Below are 19,637 nucleotides of genomic sequence, written 5' to 3'. Positions count from 1 at the left end.
CTGGGAACTGGGGGGGCAGCACCAGGCACCTAAATGGGGCGAAAAGGGGAAAAACTGCCCTTAAACACCCCCCTATAACGTGTATGGGGGGGGGACGGGTGTCCCCTGCACTCCTGGGGAGGGGGGGAATCGGGGGGGGGGGCAATAGCGGGGGCAGTGGTGGGGAAGGGGTTAACACCATCGAGTCCGGGTCCTCCGAGCAGCGCAGAGCGGCCCCTGGTGGGGCCCGAGTGCTTCCGGGGGCGCGGGGCGGTGTCTGCGGGAGGCTCCGCGGCGGCGTTGAGGTGATTTGGGGGCGGGGGGGGGGGGGGATTTAGGGGAGGACCCCAAAACTGGGCCCGTTCACCCCTCGGGCTCCCCTCATTCCCAAGACCCCCCCGCCCCCCACCTCAGGGAGCCCCTGACCCCCCCCTCAGCCCCCCAGCTCTATGACCACCCCCCCACGACCCCCTAGAAGCCCCCCAGACCCTCCTGGAACCCCCCAGGACCCTTCTAGAACCCCTCTAGGACCCCCCCCCCCAGCCCCATCTACCCCCCTCAGCCCACCCTGCTCCCCCCATTCCAACCAGGGTCCTCCCTCTGGGCATGGGGGGGGATGGGACACAAGGACTAAGACCCCCCCCCCTCGTAACCCCCTCCCCAAATTCTGCCCCCAGGCCATGAAGCAGCCAGACGAGCAGCTCGGGGACCGGGACCTGGACGGGGGGACAGCCCCCGGTGGCCACGAAGGTGAGTCCTGCCCCCGAGGGGGGGGGCACAAAGGTGTATTATGGGGTGGGGGGCACAGAGGGGTGGGGGCCTTGTCGGTTTGGGTGACCGGGGGGGTTAATTTGGGTGATCGGGGGGGCAGTTTGGGTAACCGGGGGGTAATTTGGGTGAGCAGGGGGGCAGTTTGGGTGAGCGGGGGGGTAATTTGGGTGACCGGGGGGGCAGTTTGGGTGACCGGGGGGGCAGTTTGGGTGACCGGGGGGGCAGTTTGGGTGACCGGGGGGGCAGTTTGGGCGATCTGTTGGCAATTTGGGCGATCTGTTGGCAATTAGGGAGCTCAGGGGGGGCAATCAGCGCTCGGGAAGGGCGATTACCGCTCCCCACGCCACCACCCATCTCTGTCCTCCCCCAGGCACCACGGAGCCCCCCGAGGCGGACGCCCCCGAGGGTCTGGCGACGTCGCCGCCGCCGCCGCCCCCCCTTGGGCCGGAGTGGCCCTGGGGGCCGCCCCCCGCGAGCGCCCGCAAACCCTACAAGTGCACCGAGTGCGGCAAGGCCTTCGGGCAGAGCTCGCACCTGATGCGCCACCTGGGCACCCACACGGGCGAGAAGCCCTACAAGTGCGGCGCCTGCGCCAAGAGCTTCACCCAGAACTCCAACCTGCTCCAGCACCAGCGCGCCCACACCGGCGAGAAGCCCTACGAGTGCGGCGCCTGCGGCAAACGCTTCGGCTGGAGCTCCAACCTCAGCCAGCACCGCCGCCTCCACAGCGGCCAGAAGCCCTTCCGGTGCGGCCAGTGCGACAAACGCTTCAGCGAGAGCTCCCGCCTCGTCGAGCACCAGCGCACGCACACCGGTGAGAAGCCCTACCGCTGCCCCGATTGCCCCAAAACCTTCAGCCGAGGTTCCCACCTCGTCCGCCACCGCCGCCTCCATGCTACCGAACGGGGGCCCGGCCCGGCGCTGGCTGTGCGCCGGGGGCTCTGAGGGGACTCCCCGGGTTGAGGGGAGGAGGCGGCGGCGGTTCTGCGGTGGCCGCAGGGATGGGGTTTGCCCTCTTGGTGCCCGTCGCCGACGGAAGGATTCGTGGAAGAGCCACGACGCGGCCTGTGGCTGCTCCAGCCCTTCTGCGGTGGCCCCTGGGGACGTGGTCGGGCCCTGCCCGTCGTCAACGCAACGGTTTCGGGAGGATCTGTGATGTGGCCGGTGGTTCCTACGGCCCTTCCGTGGTGGCCACGGGGACCTGGTTAGGCCCCGTTGGCATCCATCGTCAACGCAAGGACTCGGGGAGGATCCGTAACGTGGCCAACGGCTCCTGTGGCCCTCCTGCGGTGGCCACGTGGGGACGTGGCTTGGCCCCCGCGACGCCCGTTGTTGGGGGGAACCCCTGCGGGCAAACGGCCACGGGACTGGGGGACAAAAGTGGCCACAAAGGGGAGGACTCATGAGGTGGCCAACGGCTACGCAGCCCTTCTTTGGTGGCCACAGGGCTGTGGTTTGGCCCTTTCGGCGCCTGCCATCAGCGCAAAGACTCGGGAAGCGTCCGCGACGTGGCCAGCGGCCACCCAGCTCTTCAGTGGTGGCCACAGAGATGTGGCTGGGTCCCACCGGTGCCCGCTGCCAAGGCGAGGACTTGGGAGGGTCCACGATGTGGCCAACGGGGAGGTGATTTGGCCCCAGTGGCGCCCCCCCGGTGGCTCTTGGAGAAGCCGTGTGGGCAACCGGAGGTGGCAGTGGGGCTGAACGCGGACGCGAAGACGTGGGGAGGACCCACGACGTGGCCCGATGGCTTCTGCAGCCTTCCTGCGGTGGCCACCGGGACATAATTTGGCCCCGTTGGCGCCCGGTGTCGTTGCAAAGACTCGGGGAGGCCCCGTGACGCAGCCGGCTGCCACCGTGGCCCCTCTGTGGTGGCCACATGCCCACGGTTCAGCCCTGTCCATTCATGCACGGACAAGCAGCTGGGGGCAGGGGGGGAGGGGGATTTTTAGGGCAAATAATCGCACTAACGGCACTAAACAAGTCCTTAAAACCCGTGTGTTGATTTCCACCACCCGCCAGCGCCACGGAGCGCGTCTGACCGGCCGCGGCGCGAGGGGACGGGAACCCCGTCATCGGGAAGCGCATCCTGGTCGGGAGGGGACGAGCGGGACGGACCCCGTGTCCCTCCATCTGTCCATCCAGGCCAAAGTCCTCCAGGTTTCACCCCAAAGTGCTCAAAGAGCCCCCCGCGGCACCCTCGCGCCGCGTGAGCGCGTCCGGCGCCCGTGCCCTCGGCATTTGGCCGCGGCTCAAGGCGGTGGCGGCCCTGGCGGCGGTCCCGGTGGCGGCACGGGGTGGGTGGCAGCGGCGTGCCGCTCGAGGAGGGTGCGGTGGGAGAAGCCCTTGGTGCAGAGGCGGCACTGGAAGCGCTCGGTTCGGTGGGTGCGCATGTGGACGTTGAGGGAGCTCTTCTGAGTGAAGCGCTTGCAGCAGACGCTGCACTGGAAGGCGCGGACGCCCGTGTGGGTCACCATGTGCTTCAGCAGGTAGTCGCGGAGGGAGAAGGAGCGCCAGCAGATGGAGCACTGGTGGGGCTTCTCGCCTGCGGAGAGACAAACGGATCAACACGGGGCAAGACGGATCAACACGGGGCAAGACGGATCAACACGGGGCAAGACGGATCAACACGGGCCAGCGCGGAGCGAGATGGGTCAATTTGGAGCGCGATGGGTCAATTTGGAGTGAGACGGGTCAGCGCGGAGCGAGATGGGTCAACGCAGAGCGAGATGGGTCAACGTGGAGCGAGATGGGTCAACGTGGAGCGAGATGGGTCAACGTGGAGTGAGATGGATCAATTTGAAGCGAGATGGGTCAGCGCAGAGGGAGATGGGTCAGTTTGGAGCGAGATGGGTCAAGGCGGAGCGAGATGGGTCAAGGCGGAGCGAGATGGGTCAACGCGGAGGGAGATGGGTCAACGCGGAGGGAGATGGGTCAACGCGGAGGGAGATGGGTCAAGGCGGAGCGAGACGGGTCGACGCGGAGCGAGACGGGTCAGCGCGGAGGGAGATGGGTCAACGCGGAGCGAGATGGGTCAATTTGGAGCGAGATGGGTCAGCGTGGAGGGAGATGGGTCAATTTGGAACGAGATGGGTCAGCGTGGAGGGAGATGGGTCAATTTGGAGCGAGATGGGTCAAGGCGGAGCGAGATGGGTCAACGTAGAGGGAGATGGATCAATTTGGAGCGAGATGGGTCGACGCGGAGGGAGATGGGTCGACGCGGAGGGAGATGGGTCGACGCGGAGGGAGATGGGTCAACGCGGAGGGAGATGGGTCAAGGCGGAGCGAGATGGGTCAACGCGGAGCGAGACGGGTCAATGCAGATCAATGCGAGCAATGTGGAGCGACAGGTCAAAACGGAGTGACGCAGTCAACACGGATTGACACAGGTCAACACACGTCGCACAGGACAGCGTGGGCCAACATGGTGCAACGTGGGGTTTCGTGGGTCAGCAGGTCAACGGTGACATGGGTCAACGGACTGGCACGGAACAACATACATCAGCGTGGATCGACGTGGGGCTTTGTGGGTCAACAGGTCAACACAGTGATGGGTCAACAAGGGTCTACACAGCTCAGCATACGTCCACATGGATCAACGTGGGGCTTGGTGGGTCGGTGGTCAGCACGGCGGCAGGGCAACATGGGTCTACACAGCTCAACTTAGGTCAACGTGGACCAATGCGGGTCATTGTGGGTCAAGAAAGAGTGACACGTGTCAACGCAGGTTGACAGCTCGACATGGAGCGACGTGTCAACGTGGATCAGCACAGGTCAACGCATCAACATGGAGCAAGAGAGATGAACCCTAGAAAAACATGGGGCAACACAGCTCAACGTATGTCAACATGGGTCAACACAGGTCATGGTGGGTCAACAGAGTGACACAGGTCAACGTGGAAGGTCAACACGGATCAACACAAGTGACAGCTCGACATGGAGCGACGTGTCAACATGGATCAACACAGGTCAACGCAGCAACGTGGAGCGAGAGAGATCAACTCTAGAACAACACGGGGCCAGCAGAGCTCAACATACGTCTGCATGGGTCAACACGGGTCATGGTGGGTCAACAGAGTGACACGGGTCCAAAAAAGTCAATACAGGTTGACAGCTCAACATGGAAGGTCAACATGGATCAACACAGGTCAACGCATCAAGATGGAACAAGAACAACTCCAGAACAACGTGGGTCAACAGATGGAGGCGGAGCAACGTGGGTCAGCGCAGGTCCACGGGGACCAGCTGAGCGACACGACCCAAGCCCATGCAGACGAACACGGGTCCAGGTGGCTCAAAGTGGAGCGACGCGCGTCCGTACGGCGCAGGCCGTGTTGCCGGATCCGCGCGGTGTGGCAAAGGTCAACGCACGTCAAGGTGGGTCAATGCACGTCGACGTGGGTCAAGGTGGGTCAACACAGAGCACACCGGGGGGGGACACGGCCACCCTTGCGTCCCATGTCCCCCTGTACCCTGTGGCTTCTTGTCCCTACCCCTTACTCCATCGTGTTCCCCATCCACGTTCCTCATCACCTCCTCACCCTGGACGTCCCCGTGATGCCCTCAACCCCGTCCTCCAGTGTCACCATCTCCACGTCGCCACCTCCCTTGCCCCACGTCCCCCATCCCCCCCGATGATCCTTCGTCATCATCAGAGACCCCCGAGGGACCCGCTTTGTCCCCGTGTCCCCACCGCGTCCCCTTACCGGAGTGGATGAACATGTGCTTGGTGTAGTTCTTGCGGGAGCTGAAGGTCTTCTGGCAGTGGCCGCACTGGTAGGACGGCTCGGGGCGACGCGAGGGACCGGCCCGCGGCACCTTGGGGACCGAGGGGACGCCGCCACTCGTCCCCCCCTCCTCGTAAAGTGGGGGCACCGGGGGGGCGAACCCCAGGCTGTTCCCCGCCGGCGCCACCTCGGCCCCGAAGGCCGAACCCCGTCCAGATGCCTCCAAGCCGCACTCGGGTCCCACCTTGCCCCCGTCCTCGCCTGGCCAGGGCGGCAGGAAAGCGTCGGAGAAGACCTCGGGGGCACCAAAAAACGGGGGCTCCTCGGCAGGGAACGGCGCCGGGGGCACCGAGCTTTCCTCCTCGGCGCCCGCCGCTGCTGCCGCCACCTCCTCCTCCTCCTCCTCCTCCTCCTCCTCTTCCTCCTCCTCCTCCTTGACCGGCAGCTGGAGCCTCAACGGCTGCCGCTGCTTGCGGCTGTGACAGCTCGGCGGCCCCAGGTAGCCCTCGGGCTCTGGCGGTGGCCCCAGGAGCTCGCGGAGCTTGCGGCGGGCACCGGGCGCCACCGGCGGCGGCGCCGGCACGCGGGCGGGCGGCAGCGCCTTGGGGCCGCGGCTCTGGGAGATGATCTGGGTGCACTCGTCGATGACCGTCTTGATCTGCAGGATGGAGGCGGCGGTGAGGATCTGGAGGGCTTCCGACTGGGCCACCACCAGGCAGCCGCTGTACATGAACTCCACCAGCTGGCGCACGGCCCCGCTGGGGACGACGGGCGGCACCTCGATGGCCGAGTGGCCCAGGAGCAGCTTGTCGTGGAAGAAGGGGCTGCCGGCGGCCAGGACGCAGCGGTGGGCGCGCAGGGTGGCCTCGCGGATGCGCACGGTCACGTCGCAGAAGTGGCCGCCCAGGCGCTGCCCGTTGAGGGTCTCCAGCAGCGAGCGGCTGAAGTTCTGCAGGTGGATGTAGTGCACCGCCTCCGCCATGGCCGACGGGGGACGATGACGACGGGGGACAACGACAACGGGGGACGCTGACGGGGGACGACGACGGGGGACGGCGGATGAGGGGACCGGGGAGGCCACCGGAGGGGCGGTCGGCGAGGTCCGCAGGTACCTGCGGGAAGAGCAGCGGGGGCTGGGGATGTCGTACGGGGTGTCACCAGGGGTTGGGGACACCTTATGGGGTGCCACCAGGGGTTTGGGACGCCATTGAGGACATCAGCAGGGTCTCAGGATACCTCATGGGGTGCCACCAGGGATTGGGGACACCTTACGGGGTGTCACCAGGGGCTGAGGACGTCATATGGGGTACCACCAGGAGTTGGGGACACCTTATGGGGTGCCACCAGGGGTTGGGGACACCTTACGGGGTGTCACCACAGGCTGAGGACATCTGTGGGAAGAGCAACAGGGGCTGGGGACGTCGTATGGGGTGCCACCAGGGGTTGGGGTCACCGTGGAGGACATCAGCAGGTCTGAGGATGCCTTACGGGGTGTCACCGGGGGTTGGGGACACCACTGATGACATCATCAGGGCCTGGGGACACTTTATGGGGTGCCACCAGGGTTGGTGACACTGCCAATGACATCACCAGGGTCTGGGGACACTTCATGAGGTGCCACCAGGGCTTGGTGACACCTCTGATGACATCATCAAGGGCTGGGGACACTTTACGGGTGCCATGAGGGGTTCGGGACACCTCTGATGACATCATCAAGGGCTGGGGACACTTCATGGGTGCCACCAGGGCTTGGTGACACCTCTAATGACGTCATCAAGGGCTGGGGACGCCTCCTGGGGTGCCACTAGGGTTGGTGACACCGCCGATGACATCACCAGGGTCTGGGGACACTTCATGAGGTGCCACCAGGGGTTGGGGACACCGCCGATGACGTCATCATGGCCTGGGGACACTTCATGGGGTGCCACCAGGGGTTGGGGACACCACTGATGACGTCATCAAGGGCTGGGGACACTTTATGGGTGCCACCAGGGGTTGGGGACACCTCTGATGACGTCACCAGGGTCTGGGGACACCTCCTGGGGTGCCACCAGGGGTTGGTGACGCCGCCGATGACGTCACCAGCCCCGCTGACACCGCCCGGGCCCGGCGAAGCCCCCCGGGGGCCGGGGCCGCTTCGGGAGTGACGTCACCGCCGGCCGGGTGACGTCAGCGCGGCGGGGGAGGGAGGGGGGCGGGGGCCGCGCGGGGGGGCGGGGCCGCACTCACCTCGCGCCCGCGGCAGCCGCCGCCGGCCCCCGAAGCGCCGCCGCCGCCGCTTCCGGTCCGCCACGGCGCGTCACTTCCGGCGCCGGAGGGGCCGGGGCGGAAGTGAGCGGGGAGGGAGGGAGAGAGGGAGAGAGGGAGGGAGGGAGAGAGGGAGGGAGGGACGGGGGGGGGCCGCTCCCCGCACCGTAGAGACGGGAGGGCAGGAGGGGCCCCATAAAGACCCCATAGGGACCCCGTAGGGACCCTACAGGGACCTCATAAGGACCTCATAAGAACCCCATAGGGACCCCGTGGGCACCCCATAGGGATCCTGTAGGGACCCCATAGGGACCCCCTAGGGACGCCACAGGGGCTCCATAGGGACCCCATAAAGACCCCACAGGGACCCCATAGGGACCCCATAAGAACCCCGTTGGGACCCCACAGGGACTCCATAGGGACCCCATAAGGTCCGCATAGGGACCACACAGGGACCTCATAAGAACCCCATCGGGACCCCATAAGAACCCCGTAAGGACCCCATAGGGATCCTGTAGGGACCCCATAGGGACCCCACAGAGACACCATAGGGACCCCGTGGGGCTGCAGACCCCTATAGAACCCCATAGGCGCCTCCACAGGGACCCACAAACCCTACAGGCCCCAATGGGGCCTCTTAGGGCCCCAGTCCCCTATGGAGATCTGTAAGGACCCTGTTGGTCCCTATAGACCCCTGTATGGACCTTCTGGGGCAGAGTCCCCTATAGACCTTATAGGGACCCCTGTACAAACCCTATAGGACTGCGGTCCCTTTTAGGCCCTCATAGGGGCTCCATAGGGACCTTGTAGGGCTGCAGCCCCCTGTAGAGCTCCATAGGGCTAGGATCCCTTCCCCCCGCCAGCATCCCCCTATAGGTTGACCCATGTTGACCTGTGATGGCCCATGTTAACCCATGTAGACCTGCGTTGATCCATGTTAACCCATGTTGACCTGTGTTGATCCACGTTGACCCGTGTAGACCCGTGTTGACCCATTTTGACTTGTGATGGTCCATGTTGACCCATGTTGACCTGTGATGACCCATGTTAACCCATGTAGACCTGCGTTGGTCTGTGTTGACCCATGTAGACCTGTGATGACCCATGTCGACCTGCGTTGATCCACGTTGACCCACGTCACTCTGTGCTGCTCCGTTTCACCCCCTGGCCACCTGTGTTCATCCGCGTTGACCTGTGTCAATCTCTGTTGTCCCGCGTTGACCCAGTGTTGATCCACGTTCACGCCTGGTGCCCCACGTCACGGTTGATCCCCGTTGAGCTCATTTCCCCCACGTTGCTCTTTGTTGACCCATCCCAACCCATGTTGATGTGTGCTGGCCCGTGCTGGCCTGTGTTGGCCCGTGTCGGCCCGTGTTGGCCCGTGTCGGCCCGTGTTGGCCCGTGTCGGCCCGTGTTAACCCGTGTCACTCTGCTGCTGCGATTGGACCCATGCAGACCTGGGTTGACCAAAGTCAACCTCCGTTGACCCGTGTTGACCCATGCCGACCCGTGTTGACCCGTGCCAACCCGTGTCGACCCGTGTCGCTCCGTGTTCCTCCGTTTTGACCCATGCCAACATCACTCTACCATACCTCAGGGACCACCTTCCCCCTGCAGCTGTGCACCCACCACAACCCCACCCACCCCCAGCTCCTTCACCCACCACCCAGAGAGTGTCTGAGTCCCTTTGGAGGGACCCAAATATCCGGGTGCCCCAAGGAGGTGCCTGGATGCTTTGGGTGCCCCATGGAGGTGCTTTGGTGCCCCATGGGGGTGCTTGGGTGCTCCAGGAAGGTGCTTGGATGGTCAGGGGAGGTGTTTGGGTGCTCAAAGGAGGTGTTTGGGTGCTCCAAGAAGGTCCTTGGGTGCCCCGGGGGGATGCATGGGTGCTCAAAAGATGCTTGGGTGCCCCAAGAGGTGCTTGGGTGTCCCAGGGACATGCATGGGAGGTGCTTCAAGGATGATTGGGTGCCCAGGGAGATGCTTGGTTGTCCCGAGGAGGTATTTGGGTGCTCTGCGGAGGTTCTTGGGAGCTCCAGTAAGGTCCTTGGGTGCCCCTAGGAGGTGCTTGGGTGCTCCAGGGAGGTTCTTGGGTGCCCCTGGAGACGCTTTTGGGCCCTGAGGAGATGCTTGGGTGCCCAGTTATACACTTGGGTGCTCTATGGAGGTCCTTGGGTGCTCCATGGGGATTCTTGGGTGCTTCAGGTAGGCTCTTGGGTGCTCCAGGGAGGTTTTTGGGTACCCTGGAGATGCTTTTGGGCCCTGAGGAGATGCTTGGGTGCTCCAGGAAGGTCCTTGGGTGCTCCAGGAAGTTTCTGGATGCTCCACAGAGGTCCTTGGGTGCCCCTGGAGATGCGTTTGGGCCCTGAGGACATGCTTGGGTGCCCAGTTATACACTTGGGTGCTCCAGGGAGGTCCTTGGGTGCTCCATGGGGATTCTTGGGTGCTTCAGGTAGGTTCTTGGGTGCTCCAGGGAGGTCCTTGGGTGCTCCAGGAAGTTTCTGGGTGCTCCAGGGAGGTCCTTGGGTGCTTCAGGTAGGTTCTTGGGTGCTCCAGGGAGGTCCTTGGGTGCTCCAGGAAGTTTCTGGGTGCTCCAGGGAGGTTCCTGGGTGCTCCAGCAAGTTTCTGGGTGCTCCAGAAAGGTTCCTGGGTGCCACTGGAGATGCTTTTGGGCCCTGAGGAGATGCTTGGGTGCCCAGTTATACACTTGGGCGCCCTTGAGAGACGCTTGGGTGCTCCAGGGAGTTTCTTGGGTGCTCCGGGGAGGCGCCCGCACCCCTCGGGCGAGGGCTGGCCCCCGATGCCGCCCGACCGCAGCCGGCGGGGCAGAACCGATGTCCCCGGCCACCTGGGTCCCCTGGGGGGTGGGCGGGCTCTGGGTACAGCCCCGGGGGGGGGGGGGGGGGGGCGAGGGGGGTGGGAGGTGCCCTGGGTCCTCCCGTGCCCGCAGCGGCGGTGGCACCGGCAGCGCCCAGCCCCGGCCACCAGTCCCCGGGCTTGGCACCGTGGGGACAGGGCGAGGAGAGGGGACACCGCGGTGGCACCTGCCACCCTCCCGACCTCCCCCTCCTCAGAGGGACCCGGGCGTGAGGGATGTTATTGTAGGGTCTCCTCAGCTTCTCTTGTTTTTGTAGGGCCCCCCCCCAAGTTTGGGCTATGGTGGAAGAGGGCACCCCCAGACTGGCACAGGTGAGTGGGGACTGGGGGGGGGGGCATTTTGGGGATTTGGGGACCCCCCCCACAGTGACTCAGGGGACCCAGGTGTTTAGCGGGGGACCCAGGTGACTGGGGGGGACACAAATTGGGGGGGGGGGGGACCCAGGTGATTGGGGCGGGGGGGGGGAATCCCAGGGATTTGGGGGAGCCCCAGCCAGGGCACCCCAGTGTTTGGGGTGGGGGGGATGTAGGGATTTGGGGAGCCCCCACCCCGGAAACCCAAAGATCTGGAGGGGGCACCAAGGGATTTAGGGCACCCCCCCCACCCCCCCCCAGGGTTGTTTGGGGGGGGGACCCAGGTGTGGGGGGAGGACCCAGAGGTGGGGGGGCACCGGGGTGGGGAACGGGACCCAGGTTTCCAGCTGGGGGGCAGCAGGGATTTGGGGGATCCCCCCCCCCAGAGTTACCCGGGGGGGGGGCAGCAGGGATTTGGGCCCCCCCCCCATCACTTATAGGACCCAGGGACCCATCCCCCTTCCCCTTCCCTTACCAGGGCCCCCGGGCGCCCCCCCCCCCCAACCACGGCCCCGCTGGCCCCAGGCCAGGCCCCGGGGCTGGAATTGGGACACGGGGCGGGGACGGGGACCGGGGCGTCCCCAAGCCGCCGCTCCCCTCCCCCCACCGTGGGAAAGCCCATCCCCCACCCAGGGGACCCCCCCACCCCCCCCACCCCCACCCAAGGGACCCCCGGGTCCCCTGCCCCCACCTCCCCTTGTGTCCCCCCCCCCGTCCCCCCCTAGGCCCAGCGCCGGAGGGACCTGGAGGCGGAGCTTCGTGACCTCAGCAACCAGGTGGGAGGGGCCTGGCAGGAGGGGCGGGGCCTGGAGCTGCCCGTCACGCGCCAGGCCCCGCCCTCCCTCGGGTAAGGGGGCGGGGCACTGAGCTGTCACTCACAGCCTTGTGCCCCGCCCCCCTGTTAGGTGGCAGCGCTGGGGCGGAGCCTGGCGCAGGAGAGGGGGCGGAGCCTGGCAGAGGGCGGGGCTCTGAGGGCGCTGGAGCTGGCGGTGGGCGGAGCCCAGGCGCGGGTGGGCGGAGCCTGTCGGGCCCGGGACCGCGCCTGCGAGCGGCTGCGGCAGCAACAGGTGGGCGGGGTCAGGCCTCGGGTGGGCGGAGCCTGGAGGGGTGGGGCAGGGGGTGTGGCCTGTAAAGGGGCGGGGCTTACACGGGGCTGGGGGGGTGTGGGCGGGGCTTCAGGGGGTGGGCGGGGCCTTTGCGAAGGGGGTCGGGGGCGGGGCTTTTGGGGTGGGCGGGCCTTACGCAGCCCCGCCCCCCAGGAGGCGGGGCAAGGTCTGTGGGCGGAGCTGGAGGCAGCACGTGCCGCCCGAGCGGGGGCGGAGCTTCGGGCGCAGGAGGCGGAGTCACGGCGCCAGGCCCGGGAGGCGGAGCTGGAGCGGATGCGGCAGGTGGGCGGGGCTACAGGGTTGGGGGCGGGGCTACGGGGTTTGGGGGTGGGGCTAAGGGAGGCTGGGGGCGGGGCTAAGGGAGGCTGGGGGCGGGGCTACGTGGGGGGGCGGGGCTATGTGGGAGGGGGTGGTGCTATCCGACCAATGGGAGGGTGTGTAGGCCCCGTGGGTGGGGCTAGAGGGCCAGGGGCGGGGCCAATTAATCAGGGAGGCGGGGCTAAGGGCTGGCGCTTGTGGGAGGAGCTTACGGGGGGCGTGTCCATCGTGGCTCCACCCCCAGGCGGTGACAGCGGCCCAGCATGCCCGGCGGCGGGCGGAGCAGGAGCGCGACGACATGGCCGCCCGCATGCCCCGCCCACCCAGCCCCACGTGAGTGCCCGCCCGTGGCCACGCCCCCCTCCCTGGCCACGCCCACGGCCCCTATACATGGCCCCCATAGGCTGCCCGCTATAGGGTGCCCCCACTGCGTGGTCCCTATAGCCCCCATGATGCATCCCCTATAGCACCCATTGGTGCATCCCCTATAACACCACAGAGCATCCCCTATAGCCCCCATAGCCTGTCCCCTATAGCCTCTATAGCCTGTCCCCTATAGCCCACGTCATGTCCCCTATAGCCCCCACAGCCTGTCTCCTATAGCCCCCATAGCCTGTCCCCTATAGCCCACGTCATGTCCCCTATAGCCCCCACAGCCTGTCTCCTATAGCCCCCATAGCCTGTCCCCTATAGCCCACGTCATGTCCCCTATAGCCCCCACAGCCTGTCTCCTATAGCCCCCATAGCCTGTCTCCTATAGCCCACGTCATGTCCCCTATAGCCCCTACAGCCTGTCTCCTATAGCCCCCGTAGCCTGTCCCCTATAGCCCACGTATGTCCCCTATAGCCCCCATAGCCTGTCCCCTATAGCCCCCATAGCCTGTCCCCTATAGCCCACGTCATGTCCCCTATAGCCCACGTCATGTCCCCTATAGCCCCCACAGCCTGTCTCCTATAGCCCCCATAGCCTGTCTCCTATAGCCCACGTCATGTCCCCTATAGCCCCTACAGCCTGTCTCCTATAGCCCCCATAGCCTGTCCGCTATAGCCCACATCATGTCCCCTATAGCCCCCATTGGCTGTCCCCTGTAGCCCCCATAGCCTGTCCCCTATAGCCCACGTCATGTCCCCTATAGCCCCCATTGGCTGTCCCCTGTAGCCCCCATAGCCTGTCCCCTATAGCCCATGTCATGTCCCCTATAGCCCCCATAGCCTGTCTCCTATAGCCCACGTCATGTTCCCTATAGCCCCCACAGCCTGTCTCCTATAGCCCCCATAGCCTGTCCCCTATAGCCCACGTCATGTCCCCTATAGCCCCCATGGTGTGTCCGTATAGCCCCCATGGTGCTTCTCCTATAGCCCCCAAGGCGCGCCCTCCACAGTCCTATAGTGTGTCCCTATATTCCCCATGGCACATCCCCTATAGCCTCCCTGACGTATGCCCTGTAGTCCCCATGCCATGTCCCTTATAGACCCCACGGTGTGTCCCCTGTAGCCCACGCAGTGCATCCCTTACGGCCCCCATGCCACAGGCCTCATGCACATCCCCTATAGCTGCCGTGGCATGTCCCTTATGTCCCCTATATTCCCCCCTGCATGTCCCTTATACCCCCCATGGCACATCCCCTATAGCCCCCATGGTATTTCCCTGATATTCCCCATAGAATGTCCCCTATAGCCTCCATGGCACATCCCTATACCCCCCCATGGCACATCCCCTATAGCCCCCAGGGTATGTTCCCTATACCCCCCATGGCACATCCCCTATATCCCCATGCTACCTCCCCCGCAGCAAACCCTCTATAGGCCCCACACTCCATCCCCTACACTCCCCGTGCCCCGTGACCCTCTTGCAGCCCCTATAGCCGCTATGGGTGCAGGGGGGGCCGGGACCCCGGGGAGCTGCAGGCGGCGCTGGCGGAGCTGCGGGAGCACAACCGGGAGCTGCGGCAGCGCCTGCACCAGCGGCATGAGCAGGTCGGGCACCTATAGGGCACCTATAGGGGGCACCTATAGGGGTAGCCATGGGGGACGTATAGAGGGCACCTATGGCAGGTCTTGGGGGTTGTCTGTTTGGGGCTTGGGGCACCTAGAGGGAAGTTGGGGGTGCACCTATAATGCCCGTAGGTGCACCTATAGGCAATATATAGGGGGGACGTATGGTGGGGACGTATGGGAGGATCCTATGGGCACCTACAGAGGGCACCTCTAGGGTGGGGCATATGGGGGGACGTATGGGGACGTGGGAGGAATTTATGGGGGGACGTATGGGGGCACCTGTTGGGGAGGTGAGGGTGCCTATGGGGGAACGTATGGGGGACATATAGAGGGGTGCAAAGGGGGGGCATACGGGGGCTGGGGGGGGGGAGGTGGGGCACGTCTGGGTGCTGTGGGGGCACTTTTGGTGCCGAGGGTGCAATTTTTGGGTCCGGCGGGCGAATATTTGGGTGCTATTTGTGCATTTTTGGGTGCTCTGGGTGCCTTTTGGGCGCCGTTGGTGCATTTTGGGGCACCGTGGGTGCATTTTTGGGTACTGTGGGTGCATTTTTGGGTGCTCTGGGTGCATTTTGGGGCACCGTGGGTGCATTTTTGGGTGCTCTGGGTGCCTTTTGGGCGCCATTGATGCATTTTGGGGCACCATGGGTGCATTTTTGGGTGCTCTGGGTGCCTTTTGGGTGCCGTCGGTGCATTTTGGGGCACCATGGGTGCCCCCAGGCACTGACTCCCATGGGTGCAGGCGCAGGAGCTGCAGCGGGCGCTGGCGGGGGCTCGGGCACGGGCTCGGACGGCAGCAGGGGCGCGGGCCCAGCTGGAACAGGAGCAGCGGGGGCTGCGGGGGCGGCTGCAGCACCCCGGGGTGCCCCCGCACCCGGCCGAGGCCGCCCTGCGCGCCCGCTGCCTCCACCTCCAGGAGCTGCTGAACCGCGAGGCCGGGTGAGCAGCGGGGTCCCCAGGGGGCTGGCGGTGGTCCCGGGAGGTCCAAGGTGGGCCCAGGGTGGGCTTGGGTGGCCCCAAGGTGGGCCAAGGTGGGCCCAGGGTGGCTCCGGATTCCCCCAAAGCGGACCAGGAGTGGTCCAGAGGGGCCCCAAGATGGGTTCAGGGTGGTCTTGGGTGGCCCTGGGGTGGTCCTGGGTGGCCCAGGGTGGTCCAGGGTGGTCTTGGGTGGCCCTGGGGTGGTCCAGGGTGGTGTTGGGTGGTCCCAGGGTGGTCTTGGGTGGCCCTGGGGTGGTCCGGGGTGGTGCGAGGTGGTCCCAGGGTGGTCCTGGGTGCCTCAGGGTGGTCCAGGGTGGTACTGGGTGCCCCCAGGTTGTACCACCATTTGCCCCGGGGTGTCCTCAGGGTGCTCCGGGGTGCCCCAACGGTGGCCCCGGGGTGGCCGTGGGGTGACCTTAGCTCACGGTGCTCCAGGGTGGTCTTGGGGGGTCCCACAGTGCCCCTGAGGTCCCACTTTCCCGTGGGTGCCGTGGGGGTGCTGTGGGGCACCCATGGGTGCCGTGAGGGTGATGTGGGGCACCCATGGGTGCCGGGGAGGTGCTGTGGGGCACCCATGGGTGCTGTGAGGGTGCCACGGGGCACCCATGGGTGCCATGGGGGGTGACTTGGGGCACCCATGGGTGCCGTGGGGGTGACATGGGACACCCATGGGTGATGCGGGGCACCCATGGGTGCCGTGGGGGTGACGCGGGGCACCCATGGGCACAGGGCGCGGGCGGCGCTGGCCCGGGCGTCGCGGGCGGCGGGACGGCGCCTGCGGGTGCTGCTGGCGGAGGCCGAGGAGCAGCGGCTGCGGGGGGAGCGCTACCGCCTGCAGGTGATGTCATGGGTGTGACGTCATCACTGGGGGGTGACGTCATGGGGGTGGGGGTGACGTTATGGGGGGGGAGGGGGCATCACGTCACGGGCGTGCGTGTCGCCCGCGGGGTTCCCTGAGCGGGCTGGGGGAGGGCGGTGTGGAGGCGTCACCCTCTGTCACCCAGTGTCACCCCGTGTCACCCCGCGTCCCCTGGGTTTCCCCGCAGTGGCGGCACGTCCCCCCGTGTCCCCCCGAGTCCCCCCGTGTCCCCATGCCCCCCCATGTCCCAAAGCCACGTGTCACCCCATGTCCTGTCACCCCACGCCCTGTGTCCCCGTGTCCCCAAGTCCCACGTTCCCGCGTGTCCCCACACCATGTCCCCCAGTCCCCCCATGTCCCCCCATCTCCCCCTTGTCCCCGCACATGTCCCCATGTCCCTACCATGTCCCCTCGTGTCCCCCATCTCCTCCCCCATGTCCCCACTGTCCCCCCATGTCCCTTCCATCTCCCCCTTGTCCCCCCCATGCCCCCCCATGTCCCCCATCTCTCCCCTATGTCCTCCCCATGTCCCCCCATGTCCCCCCATCTCCCCTATGTCCCTCCTGTGTCCCCCCCCATCCCCCCAAGGTCCCCCCATGTCCCCCCCATGTCCCCAATCTCCCCCATGTCCCTTCCATTGCCCCATGTCCCCCCCATGTCCCCCATCTCCCCCATGTCCCTTCCATCTCCCCCCATGTCCCTTCAATTGCCCCATGTCCCCCCATGTCCCCAAGGTCCCCCCGTGCCCCCCCCAGTGTCCCCCCCATGCGTCCCCACACCCCGTGTCCCCCCCCCTCGCCCCGTCCCCGCAGGCGGAGGCCACCGAGGAGGCCGAGCGGGCGCTGCGGGACCAGGTGGCGGCGGTGGCGGCGGGGACGGCGCGCGTCGAGGCCCAGGGCCACCGCCTGCGCCGGGCGCTGGACGACGTCGGGGACGGCGCCGCTGCCACCGCGCGCCGCGTGGCCGCCCTGCGGGCCCGCCTCAGGTGGGTGCCCGCGTCCGTAACGCCCGGCGGGTGCCTACGGGCCCCTATGGCACCCTATGGGCTGCCTAGAGACCCCTGTGGGCCCCTATAGTACCCTATGGGCTCCCTAGACTGCCCTGTGAGCACCTATAGCACACTATGGGCTTCCTAGGGCCCCCTTCTGGGCCCTTATAGCACCCTATGGGCTTCCTAGGAGCCCCTTCTGGGCCCCTATAGCACCCTATGGGCTCCCTAGAGACCTCTGTGGGCCCCTATAGCACCCTATGGGCCCCTATAGCACCGTATGGGCTCCCTAGAGACCTCTGTGGGCCCCTATAGCACCTTATGGACTCCCTAGAGCCTCTTTGTGGGCCCCTATAGAAACTTACGGCCTCCCTAGGGCTCCCTGTGGGCCCCCATAGCATGTTATGGACTCCCTAGAGACCCCTGTGGGCCCCTATAGCACCCTATGGGCTCCCTAGAGCCCCCTGTGGGCCCCTATAGCACCCTATGGGCTTCCTAGGGCCCCCTTCTGGGCCCCTATAGCACCCTATAGGCTCCCTAGAGACCTCTTTGGGCCCCTATAGCACTCTATGGGCTCCCTAGACTGCCCTGTGGGCCCCTATAGCACCCTATGAGCTTCCCAGGGCCCCCTTCTGGGCCCTTATAGCACCCTATGGGCTTCCTAGGACCCCCTTCTGGGCCCCTATAGCGCCCTATGGGCTGCCTAGAGACCTCTGGGGGCCCCTATAGCACCCTATGGGCTGCCTAGAGTCCCCCGTGGGCCCCCTATAGTACCCTATGGGCTCCCTAGAGACCTCTGTGGGCCCCTATAGCACCCCATGGGCTGCCTAGAGTCCCCCGTGGGCCCCCTATAGTACCCTATGGGCTCCCTAGAGACCCCTATGGGCCCCTATAGCACCCTATGGGCTTCCTAGGGCCCCCTTCTGGGCCCCTATAGCACCCTATAGGCTCCCTAGAGACCTCTGTGGGCCCCTATAGCACTCTATGGGCTCCCTAGAGACCCCTATGGGCCCCTATAGCACCCTATGGGCTTCCTAGGGCCCCCTTCTGGGCCCCTATAGCGCCCTATGGGCTGCCTAGAGACCTCTGTGGGCCCCTATAGCACCCCATGGGCTGCCTAGAGTCCCCCGTGGGCCCCCTATAGTACCCTATGGGCTCCCTAGAGACTTCTGTGGGCCCCTATAGCACGTTATGGACTCCCTAGACTGCCCTGTGGGCCCCTATAGCACCCTATGGGCTCCCTAGAGACCCCTATGGGCCCCTATAGCACCCTATGGGCTCCCTAGAGTCTGGGGGGGAGGGGGGGGCTGTGTATGGCCAGGGGGATTGGGGGGGGGGGGGGGGAATGTATATGGCCAGGGGGATTATGGGATAGTGGGGGGCTCTGGGGGGGGGCCGTATGGGGCCAGGGGGATTATGGGACAGTGGGGGGGGGGTCTCTGGGCCCCCCCCCAAAAAAAAATCCCCTGGCTGCCCCCAGGTGCGACCCGCTGACGCTGTCCCGCACCGTGCGCCGCATGCTCCGGGGGGAGGACGAGGACAGCGAGGACAGCGAGGACAGCGAGGACAGCGGGGGCAACGGGGACAGTGGGGGCGGCGGGGGCAGCGGGTCCCCCCCGTGGGCCCTCGGGGAGCCCCTCGAAACCGCCCCTGGCCCCCGGGGGGCCTCGAAACCGCCGCCGGTCCCAGGGGGGGCCTCGAAACCACCCCCAAGGAGCCCTAAAAGTGGCTCTGACCCCATAGAGCCCCCCCCCGGGACCCCCCCTTTGGGGGGATGGGGCGGGGGGGGGGGGGGCTCTACAGAAGGGGTGGGGCTTAATGGGGGCGGGGGCTTAATGGGGGAGGGGGCTTAATGGGGGCGGGGGCTTAATAGGGGTGGGGGCTTATGGGGCGGAGCGTGGTGACACATTAAAGGGGTTCGAAATCCACCCGGAGTCCTTTTTGGGGTAAGACCCCAAACCACATTTTTTTAAGGGGGGGGGGGCCTTGAAACGCCCCCCCCCGAACCTTGCTGGGGGGCACCCTGAGCCCCCCCCCGTATCCCAGTTTGTGCCCCCCCCCCCAATTCCCTTTCAACACCCAGAGTGGGAGGGGCCTTAAAACACCCCAAAACCTTTTTTTTTTGGGGGGGGGCTGGAAACCCCCCTCAGCCTCAACCTGGGGGGCTCAAACCCCCCGAACACCCTTTTTTTTTGGGGGGGGGGGGCTGGAAACCCCCCTCAGCCTCAGCCTGGGGGGCTCAAACCCCCCGAACACCCTTTTTTTTTTGGGGGGGGGGGGCTGGAAACCCCCCTCAGCCTCAACCTGGGGGGCTCAAACCCCCCGAACACCCTTTTTTTTTTGGGGGGGGGGGCTGGAAACCCCCCTCAGCCTCAGCCTGGGGGGCTCAAAACCCCCCAAAACCCCTTTTTTTTGGGGGGGGGGGTCGGAAACCCCCCTCA

At 66.0% G+C, this 19,637-nt stretch overlaps 3 protein-coding genes across 4 annotated transcripts; 2 read left to right on the top strand and 1 right to left on the bottom strand.

The window, feature by feature from the left end:
* The first annotated feature begins 68 nt into the window (after positions 1-68).
* Positions 69-2,740, top strand: LOC310891320 (uncharacterized protein). The gene is made up of 3 exons (XM_083853581.1): positions 69-284; positions 657-729; positions 1,121-2,740. The coding sequence occupies exons 1-3, from the start codon at positions 84-86 to the stop codon at positions 1,693-1,695; spliced, it is 849 nt and encodes a 282-aa protein (XP_083709707.1). The 5' UTR covers positions 69-83; the 3' UTR covers positions 1,696-2,740.
* Positions 2,732-7,783, bottom strand: ZBTB45 (zinc finger and BTB domain containing 45). Of its 2 annotated transcripts, none has more exons than XM_083853578.1 (3): positions 7,704-7,783; positions 5,454-6,586; positions 2,732-3,292 (listed from the first exon to the last, which is right to left on the bottom strand). In XM_083853578.1, exons 2-3 carry the CDS (start codon positions 6,454-6,456, stop codon positions 3,000-3,002), a joined length of 1,296 nt encoding a protein of 431 aa, XP_083709704.1. In that variant the 5' UTR covers positions 6,457-6,586; positions 7,704-7,783; the 3' UTR covers positions 2,732-2,999. The 2 variants fall into 2 exon arrangements, with proteins under 2 accessions (XP_083709704.1, XP_083709705.1); XM_083853579.1 differs by having other exon boundaries at positions 5,454-6,607; positions 7,704-7,754.
* MYH14 (myosin heavy chain 14) lies at positions 7,699-19,064 on the top strand. The gene is made up of 11 exons (XM_083853577.1): positions 7,699-7,805; positions 10,856-10,910; positions 11,678-11,728; positions 11,858-12,019; positions 12,212-12,340; positions 12,621-12,709; positions 14,233-14,353; positions 15,114-15,310; positions 16,079-16,187; positions 17,021-17,193; positions 18,677-19,064. The coding sequence occupies exons 2-11, from the start codon at positions 10,878-10,880 to the stop codon at positions 19,047-19,049; spliced, it is 1,437 nt and encodes a 478-aa protein (XP_083709703.1). The 5' UTR covers positions 7,699-7,805; positions 10,856-10,877; the 3' UTR covers positions 19,050-19,064.
* Positions 19,065-19,637: the final 573 nt, after the last annotated feature.

Source organism: Anser anser (genome assembly GCF_964211835.1).
Source record: "Anser anser genome assembly, contig: HAP1_SCAFFOLD_259, whole genome shotgun sequence".
Taxonomy (NCBI): domain Eukaryota; kingdom Metazoa; phylum Chordata; class Aves; order Anseriformes; family Anatidae; genus Anser; species Anser anser.
The sequence above is the reverse complement of the archived record's forward strand: the minus strand, read 5'-3'. Positions and strand labels throughout refer to the sequence as shown.

Excerpts from the sequence above, each read along its gene's own strand:
- LOC310891320 (XM_083853581.1), top strand. The coding sequence starts at position 84 with ATGGGGGGGGGACGGGTGTCCCCTGCACTCCTGGGGAGGGGGGGAATC. Across the intron at positions 285-656 it reads GGCTCCGCGGCGGCGTTGAG|GCCATGAAGCAGCCAGACGA; the intron begins GTGATTTGGGGG and ends TTCTGCCCCCAG. Across the intron at positions 730-1,120 it reads AGCCCCCGGTGGCCACGAAG|GCACCACGGAGCCCCCCGAG; the intron begins GTGAGTCCTGCC and ends GTCCTCCCCCAG.
- ZBTB45 (XM_083853578.1), bottom strand. The coding sequence starts at position 6,456 with ATGGCGGAGGCGGTGCACTACATCCACCTGCAGAACTTCAGCCGCTCG. Across the intron at positions 3,293-5,453 it reads GCACATGTTCATCCACTCCG|GCGAGAAGCCCCACCAGTGC; the intron begins GTAAGGGGACGC and ends GTCTCTCCGCAG.
- MYH14 (XM_083853577.1), top strand. The coding sequence starts at position 10,878 with ATGGTGGAAGAGGGCACCCCCAGACTGGCACAG. Across the intron at positions 12,341-12,620 it reads AGCTGGAGCGGATGCGGCAG|GCGGTGACAGCGGCCCAGCA; the intron begins GTGGGCGGGGCT and ends CTCCACCCCCAG. Across the intron at positions 17,194-18,676 it reads GCCCTGCGGGCCCGCCTCAG|GTGCGACCCGCTGACGCTGT; the intron begins GTGGGTGCCCGC and ends GGCTGCCCCCAG.